The sequence below is a fragment of the Lepisosteus platostomus genome, chromosome 2 (genome assembly GCF_059453375.1).
Source record: "Lepisosteus platostomus isolate fLepPlt1 chromosome 2, fLepPlt1.hap1, whole genome shotgun sequence".
In the NCBI taxonomy this organism is placed as follows: domain Eukaryota; kingdom Metazoa; phylum Chordata; class Actinopteri; order Semionotiformes; family Lepisosteidae; genus Lepisosteus; species Lepisosteus platostomus.
The window spans coordinates 71,424,879-71,444,619 of NC_142612.1; the positions used below are offsets into that span (position 1 = coordinate 71,424,879).

The window sequence follows — 19,741 nt, forward strand, 5'->3', positions numbered from 1 at the left end:
TTGTGTCTTTTTCGATGTTAACTTATACTGTACAACAATCATTGTGTGTTTCTGGCAAATGAACTCTCCTTCTGAGGTCAAAGCCACAATGTTTGTAATGCTTTATCTGTCTCATCAAGTGCTATTTGGAATAGTAAGCTTGCTTACTTCAGTTAAAGCTCTGCATCTTTTAACTTTGCTTTGCCTTTGTTCATTCTACAGGTCAGATAGCTCCACCTAGCCACCTTATTCGTGTGGAGGGGAACAGCCATGCCCAGTACGTTGAGGACTCAATGACAGGTCGCCAAAGTGTTCTGGTGCCTTATGAACCGCCCCAGGTAAATATTCTGTACTATCTGCTATCTAACACTGTCACCTGTAAGTCATCTTCAGTCTACATAGCTTCCTGTCTTCCAGGCCACAGTGCAACTCATTGTTATGACTATTGTGGCATATTTAAGCCTAGTCACTCCACAAAGTCTGGCTGAACTCTATGACCCTTACAACTCTTTCAGTCCTAAAAAAAATCCCGATATTGTCTTACCTGTGAGGCACTTGAATGAAGGATCTTTTCCTTGGGGTACAGGTTTTCCCATCACATTTGAAATTTGGTGTGTACAGTAGACCATGTCTAAATAAAATCTTAAAACTATTCTGATCTTCCGTTTATGGGACGTAATGCATAAAAAACAGCCTTCAGAAAGCTCACCTCGTTCTCAAAAGAAAGAAACCTGTTGTTTTCTAACAGAATCTCCAGATTCTCAAATTCAAATATAATGCTAATACAGTATAATATAAAAAGTGAAAATAAAAGACCGTGCAGCTCATTTACATCAGCGTAATCATGTGTTGTTAAGTTTCATCTGTTGTGTAACTTCACCTTTGTCTTTCTCACACAGGTGGGCACTGAGTTCACTACCATCCTGTACAACTTCATGTGCAACAGCAGCTGTGTCGGAGGGATGAATCGCCGCCCCATTCTCATCATCGTCACACTGGAAACCAGAGAGTAAGCCTGAACGTCTCTTGACAGTGGGGTTCAAGAAGCCAGTTCAGACGGAGCACCAATCTCCCGATCAGTTCTGATGACGGAGGATCTACTGTATTTCTGATTAACTGCGCTTGATCGCATGTGTTGCTCAAGGTAATAGTGGGAAAGCAGGTTCCTCACTGACGTTTTTTGCTTTTCACACTGACTCCAGTGGTCAGGTTCTCGGTCGGCGCTGCTTTGAGGCCCGGATCTGCGCCTGCCCTGGGAGAGACCGCAAGGCAGATGAAGACAGCATCCGCAAACAGCAGGTCACAGATGGCACAAAGAGCAGTGATGGTACGAAACGCCGTAAGTAGCTGGCGGGGCTGGTGCAGGGTAGCCTGTTCTGCATGCTGCACATTAATATCTCCAAGCTTTAGGTTTAGCTTTCTGTCAGTGCCTCTGCTTGTTCGAGCCTTGTTGTTTTGTAACCTACTTAATTTGGTTCCCTTTTTTGTAGCTTTCCGCCAAGCATCACATGGGATTCAGATGACATCCATCAAGAAGCGAAGACCTACAGACGACGAGTTATTTTGTCTGCCTGTAAGTGCACCACGATGTTCAGCATTGTTGCGGTGATGTTGAGGACATGATATTACTGTACTGTACTGTCTGAGACTGGTTAATGTAAATAGATAGTTGATTTCTTTTTTCTTTTCTTTTTTTGTAGATAAAAGGGCGTGAAATCTATGAGATTTTGTTGAAAATTAAGGAGTCTTTGGAGCTCATGCAGTTTCTACCACAGCATACAATTGAGACATACAGACAACAGCAGCAGAATCTGATCCAGAAACAGTGAGTACAACACTGGTGCAAAAAAAAAAATGACTCCATCAATAGTTGTTTGCTGAAATGCTTTGCTTCTATACTGTTAGCTTTGAGTCTTGATTTATCATTTTTTAAGCTCTTTGTCTAGAAGAGCATAAGATTAAAATGAGCTTTAAGAGTTGCAAAGTAAATCTTGGGAAAGAGAAGCAGAAATTGCCCAATTCCAGCCTCAGCTTGTTTAAATTTCTGTGTCTGATACCTGTTGAAATTGCTAAGCTGTTTCATTGCTGAGATGAATTTATCTGTGATATGGCTAAGCTAAAATTCATTGAAGGGAAAAAATAATCCATTAGTTCATAGGGCTTTTTTTCAACCAATGCATGCAGGACCCATTAACCTTACAGCCACTTGAAGAATGAAAGAAAAGACCCTAAAAAGGGTTTAGCTTGAGATTTCTGTTTCACCTTTTCTGCTTTACTTGTGTGCTGTGCTTGCTGAATGGGGGAAGATATTATCTTTGCATTATGACTTTAAAAGCTTGTAAGTTACATTTAGCAACTGCAGTAAAGTTGGAGCTGTATGTTGCCTTGTTTTGAGTACTTAAAAAACTGAGTTTGAACAGCAAAGAACAGCAAGAGAGTAAGAACAACAGTAACAAACGTTCCACACATACTGTACCAGCCCATTTAAAAGTAGTGTGGTTTTTGAGAAAAAAGTTTTGCAATGCTGATGCATGAGCCTTTTAAAAAAATTCTGTTGCATATGCCAGTTGTAGTTGGTCATGCTGCTGATCTTGTTATGCAATACTGACTCATTTTAATCCATCAGTCGTGTCTTTTTTGTGGTGTTAATTTTACTGACACAAAAGGAAAAAAACATACTGTACCATGCATGGAATTGAAAACACTGTTACATTTCCTTTGCTACTGGAAATTGGCAAATTCTGCTCAAGGCCAACAATGGTGTATCTAAGTGGTATTTACCATCAGAAAACAGACGGTACAGCACATAGCCATGCAAACCAGACAATTTTAACAACCAGCGTCTGCTCTGTGTCCACTTACAGGTTTACACAACAGTTTAAGTTACACAATCATTGCTTTAACCCTAGTCATTCATATGCGTTACTTATCACTTTCATAGACACACACAATCTTTGCTATGGCAGAAGATCCTGGAAGCAAAATGAGAATAAAAGAGAGATATGAAAATTATAGCTTTGATTTGCTGGCAGAGACGCCCTTTAGTAATTATTGCTTTCGTTATCGTTTCTCGTTAAGAAACTGACAGCTGCCTGACACTGATGTAATATGCTTACATTGTAGTCAAATCACAAGATAAAGAGGTATTCACATTTTCATCGTAGCATAAGAGGTCTCCCTGAGGTGCGACTGTTAGTGGAAGCTTCATGCAATACCACGTTTCTTTCACAATCTCCTGATGAACTTGGGTCTTGCTTTGAAAGGAACAGAAAACATCTCGATATGCAGTGCAGCACAGTCAGTTCTTTTGGGTGTCTTATTCTCCAGGTAATGCAAGAGTGTTGATTACATCACTGTCTAGGCTTTTGCAAATGACTAGTTAAAATGGGTTGGGTAACTATTATTTTAAATGCTTTGTCACGATTTGTTTTGTTTTGTTTTTTTGACAACCACATCCTTTTCACATCGTGATTTACAGTGGAAAATACAGTATCTTATAACAGGACAAGGTCAGAACAGAGGTGAATTTCAGAACTTACTGACACTGTTATCCTTCTGGTTTAAAGAAAATATCAAGCCTTCTTTTTGATAAAAGCTGATAGGACATTTAAAATTGGCTGTGCATGAAATGGTTTATTTTGCAGTGTGTTTTTGTAAGTTGTTGCTAATACTGTATAGGTGATAGACATGCAGTACAGTACTTGGGGTCAGCAAACAGCTTCACACAGGCTTCCTGTGGACAAGTTTTCTAAATCATCTCCTGATTGCAGTCTTTAATCGCATGTTCTATGATTTCTCTTTTTTCTGCGTTGCTTTCTCTCCCACCTTGCCAGTTCTTTTCAGTAGCATATCTTTACGATCATGGATCCCTTACTTCAGTCAGGTGTTGCTTACTGTGTAACAAAATAAAAGGCATTTTGTCGTTCAAAAATAATTGAGTTTTGTCTCTTTTTTTTTTTCAATCTTTCATTGTCCCTGGGACCCAGCAGAATTTTGAAGCCTGTTGCTTGCTAGAAGCTTAGATGTGTAGTTGGAACTACATTTGTCTTTCCTACAAAAATGGAAAAGTGCAGGATTGTTAAGGCCACAGCTCTCCCCGGGAAATCCGTCTAAATTTGGATGGATGGACTTATGGCACACTGTTAAGCAGTGACACCCTGTGGTGACATGCCTAATTGCAGGACCCCTCCATAAAAACTCTTTTCCTTTAGCCTCAGAAAAGGGACGTTGAAAAAATTGGAATTACACTCATTAATATTTTGCCGTGATTAGACTATGCTGGGGAATTATGTGGAGTGCAAATACTAAGCAACACGTTTGTACCTCTGTTGTGACTTTTGATGGTTCAAGGTAATGCTAAATAATTGGAAATCTGTGGACTGTTCCCAGAATCCTTATAAGCTTTTGTTGTCGCTTAGACAACTTTAACTTCCGCTTGGCATCTTACCTAAATGCCCTTTCTTTGGCTCTGTCTGTGATGCAGCACAATGCGATAATTCTGCAGTTGCAGTGCAAAGTCTTAGTTCTGGCTAAAACGAACGGAACAAACGCCACGCATTGCTACATTCATGGAGCCTGTAAATCATTGCAATAAATAATACGTTGCCTCATTAATTTACAATTGTGCAGAATTTCCATAATTAAATCGGAAGAATAGTAGACAGTTTATTTCGCTCTAGAGACAATGCAAGACAAGTGGTCATGATAATGTCCGTCATAGCTCTCGGGATTCTGTTCTTATTTCTTTTTTCTCTCTGGTTCCTTTCTACAGTCTGCTTAAAGCCCGCCTTCGAACTGAGCTTTTGGAGCCAATAAGTGACCAGAAGAAACAATCCAGCACAGACTGAGAACCGCTCAAACATTCCTCACCTACTGTAGTCACAGACAGGACAGGCGCACCTAAGAAAGCCTTTTAAAACAGATAGACGGTTTGCCGTTAAAGAGGCTGAATCACGTGTGCCCTTTGTCACGTTATGGATAATGTACAAAAGCAGCTTTCTTGTAAAGAAAAAATATATCTCGCAACACCACTCTACGTGAATTCAAAGGACTTTTAGGTGTATGTTGCTTGTGATACAACGTATTGTACCTACAGTTCGGCTTGGATCCAGTTAGGGCGTTTTATGGGAAAGCAGACATCATTAGGGATCCGTTTCATTCTCGTCAGTCTCTCCCTTTTTATTTTGGATACGAACGTTTTAAAACACACATCTTGCCTGTGTAAATGTTGCTATGTTGTTTCTTTTACAAAGCCCCTCGATATCTTTAGTATTTATAGGATCTGATTAGATTTCTGCATGCGATCAATTTTAGAAACTAAAGCAATCTGAATCAAGGTGTTCAAATTAAGGTCTCATCTGCAGAACAAAATAAAATATGTAGACAGTATTTCGTCCACATTTTTTTTAGTTTCCATACAAAGTTAAGAAATACGTTAATCAAAATACCCTTTCCACCTGCATGATTTAGTTTTTCAGCTTTTGTTTTTGCATTTGAAAGTTAAACTTGATGACTTGATGGTATGACCCGTTTGTATTGCACAAAACACGTTGCACATGTACAGTAGCAGCCTCTGAGAAAGATTTCCTCAAAATCTGGGAATCATTTATTGAAATTAATTAGCTAAAAGCTGGTCGGGAACCAAGCAGTTAGTATTTTTCTACTGGATTTGTTAAACTTGTCATGTTTATGGACATGTTTTTCCAATGCTTGCTTTGAAAGTGGGGGCTTTCGTTTTTATTGCGGTGTTTTTGATTAATTAGAGCTGGACTCGTATTGCCTCAGTCTTTTCTTGGAGCTGTATAAAATCAATGTAAAATAATGTCAGTGCTGGTCATGTTGTAAAGGTGTCAGCTGATTTTTTACTGCTGGACAGTTTTCGTTGGTTTTGTGCATTTTCTTTTCCAAAGAAAAACAGTATTTTCCGTTTTTAAGAGGACAAAGAATACAGTAATGTGCAATAATGTACAGAGCAAAGTGTTTTAAGAATTTGTTCTGTTTGAAACAGATCATTTTGTCATTTGTGGCTCTTGCACTGTCTGTCATTTCTCAATAAAATGTTTCCTTTTTTCTGCTTTTGGCTCCTTTTCTCTCACTTGCTTTCTTTTTGCATCTATAAACTTCATCAGTTCATTCTGGGAAGCACTTCGCATATCTCTCTGTCAAACTGTGCTGCTTCACTTACTCACTTCACTACAGAGCATACACATAATTAGCATAGGATCAATGTCTGGTATCCTTTACAGATTCTTTAATATTAATACTGCCTATTACAGAACCAAAACTATTGTAACTACTTTTGTATATTTTTGGATTGTGGCCACAAATATGTTTATTTATAAAACAGGTTATACAGTATAGTAAAAATGTACAGTTATGCCAGTAAAATAAATGAAAATGGCTGGGAAGACAGTTGTGCGTGACCCATTACCACATACATTTTGTATGCGTATCACAATGAATTGGGCATTCCTATTCTTCTTCATAAGATATACTTCTGTTTGCCAAAGCATAGCTCAAAATATATCATTATATATTCCACCATCATTTGGGGGAAATGTCAACCCCGAAGAGCTACAGTAAGTGGCTATCTGTATTGCTTTAGGTTTATGTTCTATAGCCATCTTCTTAAAATCCCTGTTAGTCTGCCCTGTGTCTCAGATGGGCTTGCAGTAGACCCTAGCCAGTTGTATTTGTAAATGAGAACTTGTCTCACAAACTGAATACAGCTGATGACGATTCATTGAGAAAGCTGTTTTCTGAAGAATTAATACAGTATAACTCAGCAACAGAGTTATACTGGACTGAACTAGAACAAAGATGCTCTGAAACAATGTACTGAATACAGTATGTTTAAACCAAGTGTTCTTCCCTCTGATTTTGTTATGCTCAGATAACCAGATGTCTGTTAGAAAGTATTCAAAACAATTTTGACATTGCAATTAAGCTTTATTGTGAACTTTGCATTATAAATCAATAAGCATAATTAAAAATGCCCTTCTTAATTATGATTGAAGCAAATAATGTCCTGTAGGCAGATTAATAGAAGTTCATGTAGGTAGGCTGCAAATGAACAAGAGAAGGTTTATTCCCTGCTGAAAAAAGAAGAGAAACAATGTTTCTGCTGTGGAGCCTTCACACCTTAGCCTTGACACCTGAAGAAGGCTCCACAGGCGAAAATGTTGTATCTCTTTTCTTTTTCAGTATGGAATAAACCTTTATTTGTTCCTTTGCCGATTAATAGAAAAATCAAGACAAAAAATGTTGACGTGCGTCTTAGGTGAAATGTTTTATGTAGATATTCAGTATGCAACAAACCTGTCCATTGACTTGATTGATTGATCATTTTTTCCTTAAGAGAATTACTACTGCTCTTGTGAAGTGCAAAGCCCTTCTCTGATATTTATTCTCTGAACAAAAGATGTGTGTTGTTGGCACTGTGACACTGTGGGATGTGACTAACGAAAGGGCTTTGTGTTGTTGAAGATTCGGTGTCTTGGACGATGAGAGTAACGGCATGTATCCTTTTCCGTGCCCCAGGAGCTCCATGCAATCCCAGCCTTCCTTCGGCTCCAGCTCTCCCCCTCTCAGCAAGGGGCCTAGCATGAACAAACTGCCCTCTGTCAGTCAGCTCATGAACCCCCAGCAGCGCAACTCCCTTACCCCCTCCAGCATGTCTGGAGGCCTCACTGACAGTAAGTGTGTCCTCCTGCTCAATGTTAACCTGCAGGCTATCACATGACGGCAAGACAGTCGCAATACTAGGCTTCAATACATGTCGCAGCATGCCAGTGTGTATCACCAGAACTGCAAGACTGTCTCCTATAATGTGTAGTACAGATTCAGTTATTCTTGTAAATGCCTTCAAATCCCCCTACAATATTTAATCTAAACAAAGGCTGGGACATGCAGGAGTGATGAATGTCATGCTACCACCGGAATCATCCTATTCCTCGCCTTAAAAAAGCAACAAAAGAAAGAAGTTTGTGGGTTGTTTTTTTTGTTGAACACGATGGCCGTTTTGTGATGGATGGGTGCTGACAAGAGCTTTTGATCTTTACAGTGACGCCAATAATGGGCACGCACATGCCCATGGGCAGTGACATGAGCACGCTGAGCCCAACACACACACTGCAGCCACAGCTGCCTATGGTGCCCTCCTCCCACTGCACACCTCCACCACCCTACCCCACGGACAGCAGCATTTCCAGGTGAGCCAGCTGCTGTGCTGGTGGGCTTGTACTGCCCCTTAGCTGTGCTGGCTGTGGTGCTCTGTGTGGAGCAGCATCGCATCGGACGCACTGGTTTTAATAGAGCGCAAAGAGTGCAAGCCCTTGTGACACTTAATTATGAACTAGAAAAGTAACACATCTGTAGTGTGGTTAACTACAGTCCACATCGTTTGAGGTGTAAACTTTAAAAAAAAACGTTGTCCGTTATCTCAAATTCGAAGACTGGATGGTCTTCACCCGCTGTTCAAAATTCACTGGGTGTTTTTATTAATGTGTTTTCAGTTTCCTTGTGAGACTTGGGTGCTCCGCTTGCCTCGAATATTTCACCGCTCAAGGACTGACCAACATTTACCAGATTGAGAATTACAACATGGAGGTAATACCCTTGGACTCCCCGACTCCAAATCGCTTCTAAAAAGAAACCCGTTTTGTAGGAGGGTTTGGAAGGGAAGCTAATTGGCTTTTTTTAATCATTATTTTCAGGACCTGTCCCGGCTCAAGATCCCCACCGACTTTCAGCACATCATCTGGAAGGGGATCCTGGACCACCGGCAGTCGATGGAGTTTTCCCCGCCTCCCCACATCCTGCGCACCACGAGCGGGTCCTCCACCGTCAGCGTGGGCTCGTCGGAGGCCCGGGGAGAGCGGGTCATCGACGCCGTGCGCTTCACTCTGCGCCAGACCATCTCCTTCCCTCCCCGCGACGACTGGCCCGACTTCTCCTTCGACATGGACGCCCGCCGGAACAAGCAGCAGCGCATTAAGGAGGAGGGCGAGTAGGAACACCTGTACTGTAGTCCCCCCTCACCCTTCCAACGCAAAACTGTGACAGGACGTTCCGCTTTCGTAGTGCTTTGGCTCTTCTTTAATACCCTTTCTTTTAAAGAAAAAAAAAAGACAAAAAAAGATGCACTTATTTTTTTTGTTTATATTTTGTTACAGTGTCATATCCAGACCTTGATTTATTGTTAGCTGGGTGAAAGGTGGGTGGTGCTTGTAAGTGCATTACTTTTTTATCTCTTTGACAGAGCACTTAACAATACCGTTCATACCGGGTACATATTTTTTTTTATTTCTTGCTTCTATCCAGTGTTCAGCTTGTCCCGTAGTTCAGTTAACAAAGTTTAGCATTGAGTGAGGCTTTTTTTCTTCTTTTATTAGGGCCATAGCAAAATGCGTGTTTCATATTTAGGTTTAAGGTTAACTTTACTGCGCGGTATCCCAGATACTGACTGATTTGTTTAAACATAGTTTGTGCTTTACAGTGGTCTGGTAAACTCTTCTCTTATTGTAAAGCAAAATGTTACTAAACACAGGCGTTAGCCAAACATGATTGTATAATTTTGAAGTTTTTTTTAACGTTGTTCTTCCAAAATACTGCCAAAAGTGTTATCTTTAGAATTATCCTTTTTGACTATGGCAAAGAGTGTCATTATACAAAGTATTCTTTAATATACAGTAGGTATTGTATTACCCATTTCACTTCTATAATGACTGTAAATGAGAGATTTTTTTTTTGAAGTATTGAATTATGGTCACTAACAGTATATTCGACCAGGTGTAGATTTAACTTTCAGGTGGGACTTTTTGTCCAGAAAAGATTAGCAAAAGATTACGGTTCACATCAGATACGTGAAGCTGCAAAACACCATATGGGATTCATTTAGTGTATCAAACGTTTAGTGTGCACCGATGTACAATAGTTAATATAAAACTGCTGGAATGTTCGAACATCACAATTAAGGCATAGTAAACTTTCAAAATGTGGACCGAGAGACAGTGTCTATCAGATATTTTGCTGCCTCTGAGGCACAATAAGGTTGTTGGTGGCCAGATAGCACTAGGATGTATTTGTTCAAAGCTGTTATAGGCAACTGCATTTTTTGTGAGTGGTGCTGAATGTGAAAAGTTGTGGTGTTTGAATAATTCTCTGTTTTATATAAGCTGCGAAAGTAGACAGTTGTCTTAATGTAAATAATACCCAAACAATCTTAGAATTGTATATACATATTTTGTATAAAAAGAGTTTGTTTAAAGTGGAAAAAGGGGTTGTCCCAAATACAGTAGTTTTTTTTTAGAGTGAGTCTTTACTTTTCTACTGTATTTTGATGGGACAGTTGAAGCCATGTAGTGTTCTTCTTAGTCCCTATGGGTTCTGTTTATGTGACCTAAACAGCTATAAATCTCTCCAGTCCTGCAGCTTAAGACATCTTTATGAAACAGTCCAGCTGTATTTTCTGAATGACTGATCAACAGAAAAAAGTTGAGATGTCAGAAACATTTATCTCAGAATACTACCATTATAAGCCTTATTATTGCTGCTTAGAGTATTAAGACAGAACCTTTAGGTTATAGTAACCTAATCCTAAACATATTACACACTGTGCAGTATAGGCAAAATTTTATGAAATGTAGTGTTCTCTCTACAGCGTGTACTGAAGACACTACATGACGTTAGATTTTGCTTCCATTTGAAAGGTAACAGCTTCATTCATTGTTGAGGTCTTGTTTGTTATTCTGTCATTTCAATGTATATTACGAAATTCAGAGTCCTATATTTCAATCAAAACATTCCAAGATATTTTAACAGAATTTAAATAATTATTCTAATCTGAAAAGTCATTTTTTTGACAAACTGAATGCTTTTACATAAGAAGAGGTTGTATATAATTACTAAACACTCCTTTATGGGTATGGGCTGGTTACATCAAAGATTTTCATTGACAAGCTGCAGGTTTTGTTCATACATGTGGAGGCTATCCTAAAAAAATTGGCAAGTGATGGACTTTTCTGAGGCTGGATCATTATCAAATGGTCTACAAGGGGTTATACATTTCAAGTTACTGTATGGTTACATTATGTTAACATTGTTGTAAAAGTTCATCTGATATTCTGAGTTAAAAAAGAATAGTTCTATCTTTAAAACAATGCTCAGAACCACAATGTTCTGTTAGAAAATTACTATATCCAAATTATTGAAAGTAAAAGATAAACTTTTCTAGAACGTTTTTTACACATTGGGAAACATTCCTCTTGTAAAGTTTTTTGTATATATGTCACAAGTTATAGATTTATAAACGCATTCTTAATTTTGATATAAACAAAAAATAAAATAAACCAACTTGACTTGTGTATCTTTATTTGTTCTGTATTCTAGCTAGGGTGTCTTGTCCTTAAGGTGGCAGCCTGTTAATTCTTATGGGGCAAAAGGAAAATGTAGAATTTCATGTAGAAATTAGATTTTCCACAGCACATGTTCCAGACCAGGGAGGGACAGATCTAGTGCGTTAGCACTGGATTCCTGCAGGTATTACAGGTAGTTTTCAAGCATTAACTCATTAAGATCTAAAGCTTGACTTTGTAGGCAAGCCATTTGTTCAGTTCAGTACAATCAAAAGTGAAGTAAACAACTTGAACATCGAGAGGATTCCTCTGCGTATCCTCAGAATGATTTAATACTTACAGGGATCTTTAAGGGCGCTGTAGCGCACTAACCCATCAATTTGGAAAAACAAAATTGGAAAAGAAATGCATGAAAAAGAAAAGTTTATTTTTTTAAATCCATCTACAGTTTAACAATAATTTAATTAAATAATGTAGAAGGAACTCCATCACTGATATGCAGCAGAATTCTTATTTACATAGGCATTACAAGGAAAGTGAAAACAACTGGGTTGCTCAGCATGCTCTCCAAATTCCACTTTGTAATAGCAATACAACTCAACAAATACTCAAAAGGTGCAGTGGATGTTTAAATAATAAAACAGTACAGTTGGCATTAGCACACTTCAAAGTGTCCACTGGACTCAATGCAATGGTACCAGTCAACATGGCTTCTTGGAAAATAAACAATTTCTGTCTGCCACCTCAAATTTAAAATTTCTTGAAACAGAAATAAATAAAAGATCTTTTAAATGTTAACAATCATAGTGGCAGCTTATGATTACTAACGTGCAGCCAGGCATCTTTAGAATGTTTATGATGGTGTTTTGGCTTAAAACAAAGTTCAAACATACTGTTTTACAAAGGGGGGCATTTTTATCATCTAGCATGGCACGAAGGCTTTGTTAGGAGAACAGCCCAAAATAGAAACCACCCTTTTAAGTCTTCTGAATACAAAACTCAAAATCATATTTTGTGGAAAAGTGATTAGAATGTCTTCTGCCTATCTTTTTACGTAATACTTAATTCATTCTGAGAATCTGTGAATTTTACAGATTCTCAGATTTTTTCCTTCACTCAGAAGATAGCAGAGGTAATGTTTTGGTTAAACTTTAGTAGCAGTGTTTGTTGGCCTTAATGGGACAGAGGGAATTCTCCTCCTGAACTGTATAGATCATTTAGATTAAATATGGCACATTCAAGAATTTAGTTTTGAGGTTGATCCAAAATAAGAGAGTCAATAGAAACAATTCTACTTTATTTGCATACACTGCTGAATTAATGGCTGGTGTATGCAAATGAAGTAGAATTCTGAAACAAAATTTCATGATCTAATGCCAACTGAATTTTTAAATACACAAACAGACCCAAACTCACCTGGAAAAACATTGGATACACAAACTCAAACTTCTTTGGAGCACCACTGCACGATAAATTGGCACATAAATGATTACATCCAAACAGGCTTAAATAATGGCATTTCCAAAATAACTAAGAATTCCACTATACAAAATCTATAAATAAATAGAAAAACTGAGAAAAAATAAACCTCTAAACAAATTTCAGTGAGCATGAAAAATGCGCTTGAGATCTGAATGGGACATAAGATTAATAATTTAAATTGCAGACCAGTCTTTGCTTTCAAATAAGATGAATCATGAACAGCAAACCTTTAATCTTCTATGGCTCTTCAGAAAATGAAAGCTGAAAGGCTTTTTTTCGCATCAGCTACTTTGACCTCCAATAGTGTTTGGCAAATTTGTGCCTGGATGACTACTTAGGGTAAAAATATGCACAGGTCTGGGAGACTCTAATCACAGAAAGCAGACTCGAGTACTGGTATGAGGAGCACACAGATTGTCTCCGCGATTTCACACACGTCCACACAAACTGGAAAACTGGCACTTCAGACACAGTACAAAAATAAAAACATTCTGTAAAGATCAATGCAATTAAATAAATAGATAACATTATGCTCCGTGACCTCCACGTTCTCCTCACAGTTCGTCCCGGGGGTTTATTTGAAGTTCTTTATTCAACTTGTCGCTGTCTAACGAGTGGATCACCTCGTCAGCCTGCAGCCTCTCCTGTACACGGACGAGAACCCTTTGTTAGAGGAATGCAATGCTCCAGAGAAAAAATGCTCCAATGATAAAGAACACTTTATTACTGTGCATCAAACACTTCCATGGAATGGGATCAGCCACAAATTGGGAGCAGTTTACATTGCTGCTTCAAGAGGACAAAGCCAAATATACTGCTCCATTAACAGGATTGTTTTCACAAGAAAATTCAACATCTAAACCTGGCAGAAAGTACTCCTTTAGTCTTAGATTAATGGGCTATTAGTACACAGCAACTAGCTACACCCAAGGGTCTCATAAAGGCACTCAAATAAAACAACAATAATAGTCATTTAATTCTTTCAGGTGGGTAGCTGCGTCAGCATGCGTAGGCTGTAAAGGAACAAGTAATAGGTTTATTCCATGCTGAAAAGAGAAGAATGAGAACACAATGTTTCGGCTGTGGAGCCTTCTTCGGGTGTCAAGAAGAAGGCTCCACACCCGAAGAAGGATCCATAGCCGAAACGTTGTGTTTTCTTTCTTCTCTTTTCAGCATGGAATAAACCTATGACTTGTTCCGTAGTAGTTGCATGTTACATTTAAGGGATTCTACAAGGAGATAAAAGGACAAGGTGGGAGTCACCAGCTCACCATCTCTCTGTATAGAGGATCCAGAGTAAACCACAGTGCCACTGCACACCTCTGTCCACTGGTTACTGCTTTCACACCGTGAGGATTCTCCCCTCCAGACGAGAAGCCCACCATTCGCCCACACCTGGGCTTCACGGAGGCCTAAGCATGAAAATGAAATGGAAAGATCTGTAAACTGGATGAGCGTCACAAACGCCAAGATAACAATAAAACCCACTGGTATAATACGTCAGTTAAAATACACGAATAAAATGGAGGAATTAAATAGTCTAAAGGGCTTTAGGAAACCACTAGGATATAGTGTGTCAGTTCAAGATGCCATCTTGTAGTACTTCGCTTCCAGTCTACTAATCAGCAGTTTCAGAAACCCAGTTCTAACTTATTTTAATGAACTTATTCTAAATAGATCCGGTGCCAGTCCACCCTTCTGTCAAATCCTGTACTATACAAAATTGTAATGATTATTGTGATTATAAATATATTTTAACACCAAGCATCAGTAAGAACAGAACTAATTCACTTACTGTCACTGTTTTTGCATCCATTTCAGTGAAAATAAACTCCCCTCCATCAAAATCTCCATTTAGGTATAAAAGGGCACTAAGGGAACAAAATTAAACATGACACTCTCAGGGTAGTTTCCCAAAAACGGTTCAATTTTATGTAAGCCACCTTAACAAATGTATGTAGGCAACAGGTTGAGTAAAAGCTGAGTTTAGAGAAAGTGCAAAAAGCTACAAATAAATTGTGTTTATGTTGTGATGCATCTGTAGTTTTCCTCATAACAACAGAAGGAAAATATAGCCTTATAACTAAAACCTGGTATGAGGTGCAGCAAAGATCAAGCGACGTCTGGGACACACAGAGAACACACGACACGGAGCTGTTCAGACCAGATGGACCCCCCCAGGGAACTGGGATGGACACCAAATGATGTAAGGGATCCAAAAGAAAGGGCGTTGTAGTCCAGGGGGAGTGACCCGGGGCGCAAGACAAGCTGACACATAGCGAGCTTGAAGTGGGACTGTCCAGGGATATGGATACTGTCCCGCTGAGGTACAGCGAGGGGGGGGTTTAGCGACAGGTGCAACAAAAGTCATGCGACCTCCGCGACGCAGTGCATCAAAGGTCACATAACGTGTGGAATGCATGAGAGGTCACGTTGCCTCTGGAATGCGGCAAAGGTCATGAGATTCCTGGGATGCAGGAGAGTTCATACGACCTCTGGGACATGGTAGAGGTCATACAACCTGTGGTACAAGGGCAGCAAGGGTCACGTGACATCTAGTACAAGTCGAAACAACGGTCATGTGACCTCTGGGAAGCAGCACTTCAAAGGTCATGCGATCTCTGGGATGCAGGAGATGTACTGTAGAGCAACCACTGGGATGTGGCACTGCATGGGTCACACAGCCTTTGGAAAGCAGCACAGCTAAGGTCGTGTGACCTCTGAGTTACAGAAGAGGTAACGCAACATCTAGGATGCAGCAGACGTCACACAACCGCTGGGTTTTAGTGCAGCAAAGGTCGTGTGACCTCGGGGAGGTAAACGAGGTCACGCAACCACTAGCTTGAGGAGAAAAGGTTACATGACCTCCAGAACGCGGCAGAGGGTTAGTATTATGGTCAGGGTTAGAGGGACAGAGTCTTTTTCCAGTTTGTATAGCATCAACATAACAACAAATATCTTCAGTTTGAAATTATCTGTTAATAAAAATATTTTTGGGAGCTTGACTTGCATGAACAAAAAAAGTCTCAAATATCTGTAGACTTCTGTGGGCTTCTGTGATTTTTTTTGTACTTCAGAAAACAATATGAAATGAATAAGTCAAATACCATATTATTAAAAATCATAAAAACCAGTAGTAGTGAAAGGACCAGACCAGAGGGTCAGGAGTTACAGTCCCAGGCTACATGTCAAAGCCATGCTGTATAAATGAGTACTTTTCAGGACATCGTTACAAAAGAGCATTTGTTCTCAATTGACTAACCATGGTTAAACGAAAGGTTAAAAAAACAGATTCAAAAAGACCGCTAAGGCAATTTATTAAAAAAAAATCTTGTTCTGCAACTCTTATCTGCCTAAAGCAGATTTACTACTTTAAAGTAATGCCAATTGTAACATTTCTTTTACAGTTTTTCTGTTTGTTAGCTGATACAGCCATAACAGTGCAAGCAATATATTTGCTGTACTTTGGAAAAATGTGCTCACCTGTAATCCCTATAGGTATATGCAGGTGGCTCTTTCCAGCACTCATGTGCCTCAGGGTCCAGCAGGCAGTTATCTGCGTGGATGGGATGGCTCAGATCGTTCCGGTGGTCTTGCTGGCCTTAAAAATAAAAACAACAAGTTCTGAATTCAGCAATCTAAATAGAAAAATGAACAGATCTTCACACGATGTCCCCTTATATTTAAATCCTCCAAACGTTTCACCCCAAAATGATCCCGAAGAACCAATGTAAATTGTACAGGACTCCTTGGAGTTTGCTTACAAGATGCACTGATTGCAGGGAACTGAACCTTAATATTAGGAATGCACTGTGAAAAAAATAAACCAACTAAACCTGTATCTTCCTTTCCAGTACACATTTGATCAATCTTTGCTTTGCTTCAGAGATCTGATGGGATCAGGCTAAAACATGCAACTACACTGTGCCCTGTAATAGCAGATGTTTCAAAATTGCAAAGCACTACTGCAACAACAATCCAACATGCACCATACCTTTAACAGCAGTCCTGCAGACAAGGTGAGTATAAGAGAAGTACAGTGTTGTGTTCAGCATGAAATAGGACTCGATGATTTTCCTAGCCTTTTCGCTAGTTTCGTAAAACAAACGGGCACTTTTCAGTGGGACTCGTCCCTCGTAGCCATACTGCAAACAAAGCATAAAAATCATCAAAGACCCCGAGCATAATAAATATATAAAATACAGGTGTTTTGTTAAGGCAACATGGTGGCTAGCATATCTTCCCTGGGTTCAAATCCTGGAGTGCTATCTGCGTGGAGTGTGTGTGTTCTCTCCATGTTCACGTGGGTTTCCTCTGGGTGTTCCAGTTTCCACCTACAGTATGCTCCAAAGACATACTGTACTGGGAGGCTAATTGGTTTCAGGGGAAAATTGAACCTGATGTGGGTGTGTGCGTGTGTCTTTGTCACGTCCCTGTGCCCATTTTTGCCAGGATAGGCTCCAGCTTTACCCTGCATTGGATAAAGCAGTTTGAAAATGGATGGACAGATATATTAGTTCCTGAATACAAGTGGAGACACAATACTGGCTTATTACAGGGCATCTATAGTGGATAACACTGACTGTGCTGAGCATTCACAGTTTACCTTTTTTGTCTCAATATGTAAAAAATGCAAAAGTAAAGTCTGTACAAGAGCCACTCGTCAAAACATCCTGGTTTCAGCAGGATTAAGCAGACTAGAGAGCATGCGACTACGAATGGGGTTAAGTACAGTACCTCAGTCACGATATAACAACAGTGCCTGCAGCAGAGAATTGAACCAACGACTTAACAATGGCTTACTTTCTATGCTACACTATGCCCTCACTATATACGTATACCTTCACTTATATACAGTATACAGTATATACACTTCACATGAGGGACTTTGTCACAGTCTCATCCTTCAAATGTTTAGGGGCATAGATGGAATGCAGCAATAATGAAATGGTGAAATGGTGTTTATTATGAGGAACAATGTGAAAAACAAAGTGAAAGATACAAACTAGCCAAGGGAAAAAACACAAAATTATAGTACATTATAGTACAAAATTAAAGTATATTGATTGATTGATTGACTGAAAAAAATAGATTGTTGTAAGCAGTTCCTATTCTACACTGCTACCAACTTGCTCCTATCTCTCTTCTCCTATCTTGAGGAGCTCCTTTTCTAGGTAAAACTCCTCCCCCTAGAATATTCCATTACAAAGCAAAAAAGAATTCTCCAAAATAATAATTAGAATTCTGATATACACATTTATCCAGTGAGTACCCGATTAAACAATGAACATACTATTAACAAACGTAAAATGTCATTACTCCTTTTATGTACATTGATATTTTAAAGAAAATACTACCCCCTGGTATCTAATGGTATCTTCTTACAAATCGCAGGCGCAACCTTGAAAATAGGCGCACCCACAGAGCAAGCAAAGCTATCTCCGGAATTCCAGACTAGATAAAGTTTTTTTTTTAATGTTTGAAACCAGACGTATTGCCTTTGTTTAGATAGTGAAACGTTTGCGTATGTGTTGGTGTGCGTACATGTGGATACCTACTGAGTGCCAGGTGATCTGGAAACGGAGTCTCCAGTCACAGACCTGCATAACTCCTTGTGTCAATTATATTCTGTTCCGTCACCCGGTTTACCTACGGTACCTGCTTATTAAATTAGTTGCTGAGAGAAAATGAGAAAACTTGCCTGCAAAGCTTTCAGGACTGTGGCTCCTTCAAATTTCTCATTTGGAGTGTGAGGTGACATCTTCCCTCTGTACCCATCTCCTGCTATGACAATTGTCTGTGAAGTATATATTAAAAATGAAAACAATGGAACTAGTACAGGAGTAATGGTACTGTATGCAAATATAGAAAGATTAAGCAACATTGAACCAAAATCCCAAATGCTGTAGTTAATGATGCCTTTTTGCTTCTCAGAGGATTGTTTCCTCTATGAAAAGGGAACCTAACAATTGCAATTTGAATTGAAGAATAGATTTAATTCACATCATAAGTGAACAAATGGATGAAACACAAATACAAGTCTCAGATTAAACATGATACATATTGAGAAGCATTAACAATGCAAGAAATGCTATTGGTTACAATACTCATTTGTTGCAGTTTGAAATGCTTCTCCCTATAGCACAATACTGGACAATGAAAGGTCAGTTGCATTCTTTCCTATATTTATATACTGTATGTACATGTACAGTATAACAGACAAATCACACAAAATAAACAAAGAATATAGACAATACACAATGCACAGAGAGTATCATTGTTATTGCATCTCTATGTATTGACATGGATACCACGTTTTGTGGAGTCCCTCCAGAGGGACAACATGCAAAGTTTCTACATACACTAGGGCAAGAGCACAACAATACACTAACATGCACATATTATGAAAAACAAAGTTGTGGAGCAGTGTAGCATTACAAATGGCAACTAGGGATTCCTATCATCTGGAATATATACAGTATGTCAAACAACAATGCTTACATTGGCCACATTTTTGAGTTCCAAACACTCCTCCTCCGTAATGACACTGTCAAACAGGACTCGCTGGCTGCCATTGAGCATCTCTGAGTTCAGGACTAACTTCACTTCATCGAACAGTAAAGGTCCACCTGAAGAGAGTGAGAGGGTGAAATAGAAAATAAGAACCCAAGTAAACATAAGTCATATTCCCTGTAGTTCTTCTTCTGCTTACATTATATTGAAGATAAACAAGATTCAATAGAAATCAAGAGTTTAAGAGTAGACAGCGGTACCTTCTCTCAGCTCACGTGCAATTCCTGAGGTAGTGTTCTTCTTCTCTGTTATGGGGACATAGTCTAGCCACCCATCCGTGCCTGAAGGAACCCTTGAAAGTCAGAAGAAAACTATTTGAGATTAATCATTGCTTCAATAAAGTTTACTAAGGT

At 39.1% G+C, this 19,741-nt stretch overlaps 2 protein-coding genes across 6 annotated transcripts in view; one reads left to right on the forward strand and one right to left on the reverse strand.

Annotated features, from left to right (window-relative positions):
- tp63 (tumor protein p63) overlaps positions 1-11,336 on the forward strand; it is a 70,281-nt gene extending 58,945 nt beyond the window's left edge. For 2 of the 5 annotated variants that reach the window (XM_088616668.1, XM_088616673.1), the window contains 9 exons: positions 202-317; positions 879-988; positions 1,182-1,318; positions 1,470-1,552; positions 1,680-1,804; positions 7,465-7,673; positions 8,042-8,189; positions 8,493-8,586; positions 8,694-11,336. In XM_088616668.1, coding sequence (XP_088472794.1) covers positions 202-317; positions 879-988; positions 1,182-1,318; positions 1,470-1,552; positions 1,680-1,804; positions 7,465-7,673; positions 8,042-8,189; positions 8,493-8,586; positions 8,694-8,990 — 1,319 coding nt within the window. In that variant the 3' untranslated portion in view covers positions 8,991-11,336. The remainder of the gene's footprint in view (positions 1-201; positions 318-878; positions 989-1,181; positions 1,319-1,469; positions 1,553-1,679; positions 1,805-7,464; positions 7,674-8,041; positions 8,190-8,492; positions 8,587-8,693) is intronic. The other 3 variants (XM_088616671.1, XM_088616672.1, XM_088616669.1) reach the window with 3 other exon arrangements.
- A 403-nt stretch (positions 11,337-11,739) lies between these two features.
- Positions 11,740-19,741, reverse strand: part of p3h2 (prolyl 3-hydroxylase 2) — a 70,280-nt gene continuing 62,278 nt past the window's right edge. Inside the window, exons 8-15 of the mRNA XM_088616674.1 lie at positions 19,589-19,680; positions 19,317-19,444; positions 18,517-18,612; positions 16,810-16,960; positions 16,299-16,416; positions 14,611-14,686; positions 14,087-14,227; positions 11,740-13,459 (exon numbers count right to left, since the gene is read on the reverse strand). Coding sequence (XP_088472800.1) covers positions 13,370-13,459; positions 14,087-14,227; positions 14,611-14,686; positions 16,299-16,416; positions 16,810-16,960; positions 18,517-18,612; positions 19,317-19,444; positions 19,589-19,680 — 892 coding nt within the window. The 3' untranslated portion in view covers positions 11,740-13,369. The remainder of the gene's footprint in view (positions 13,460-14,086; positions 14,228-14,610; positions 14,687-16,298; positions 16,417-16,809; positions 16,961-18,516; positions 18,613-19,316; positions 19,445-19,588; positions 19,681-19,741) is intronic.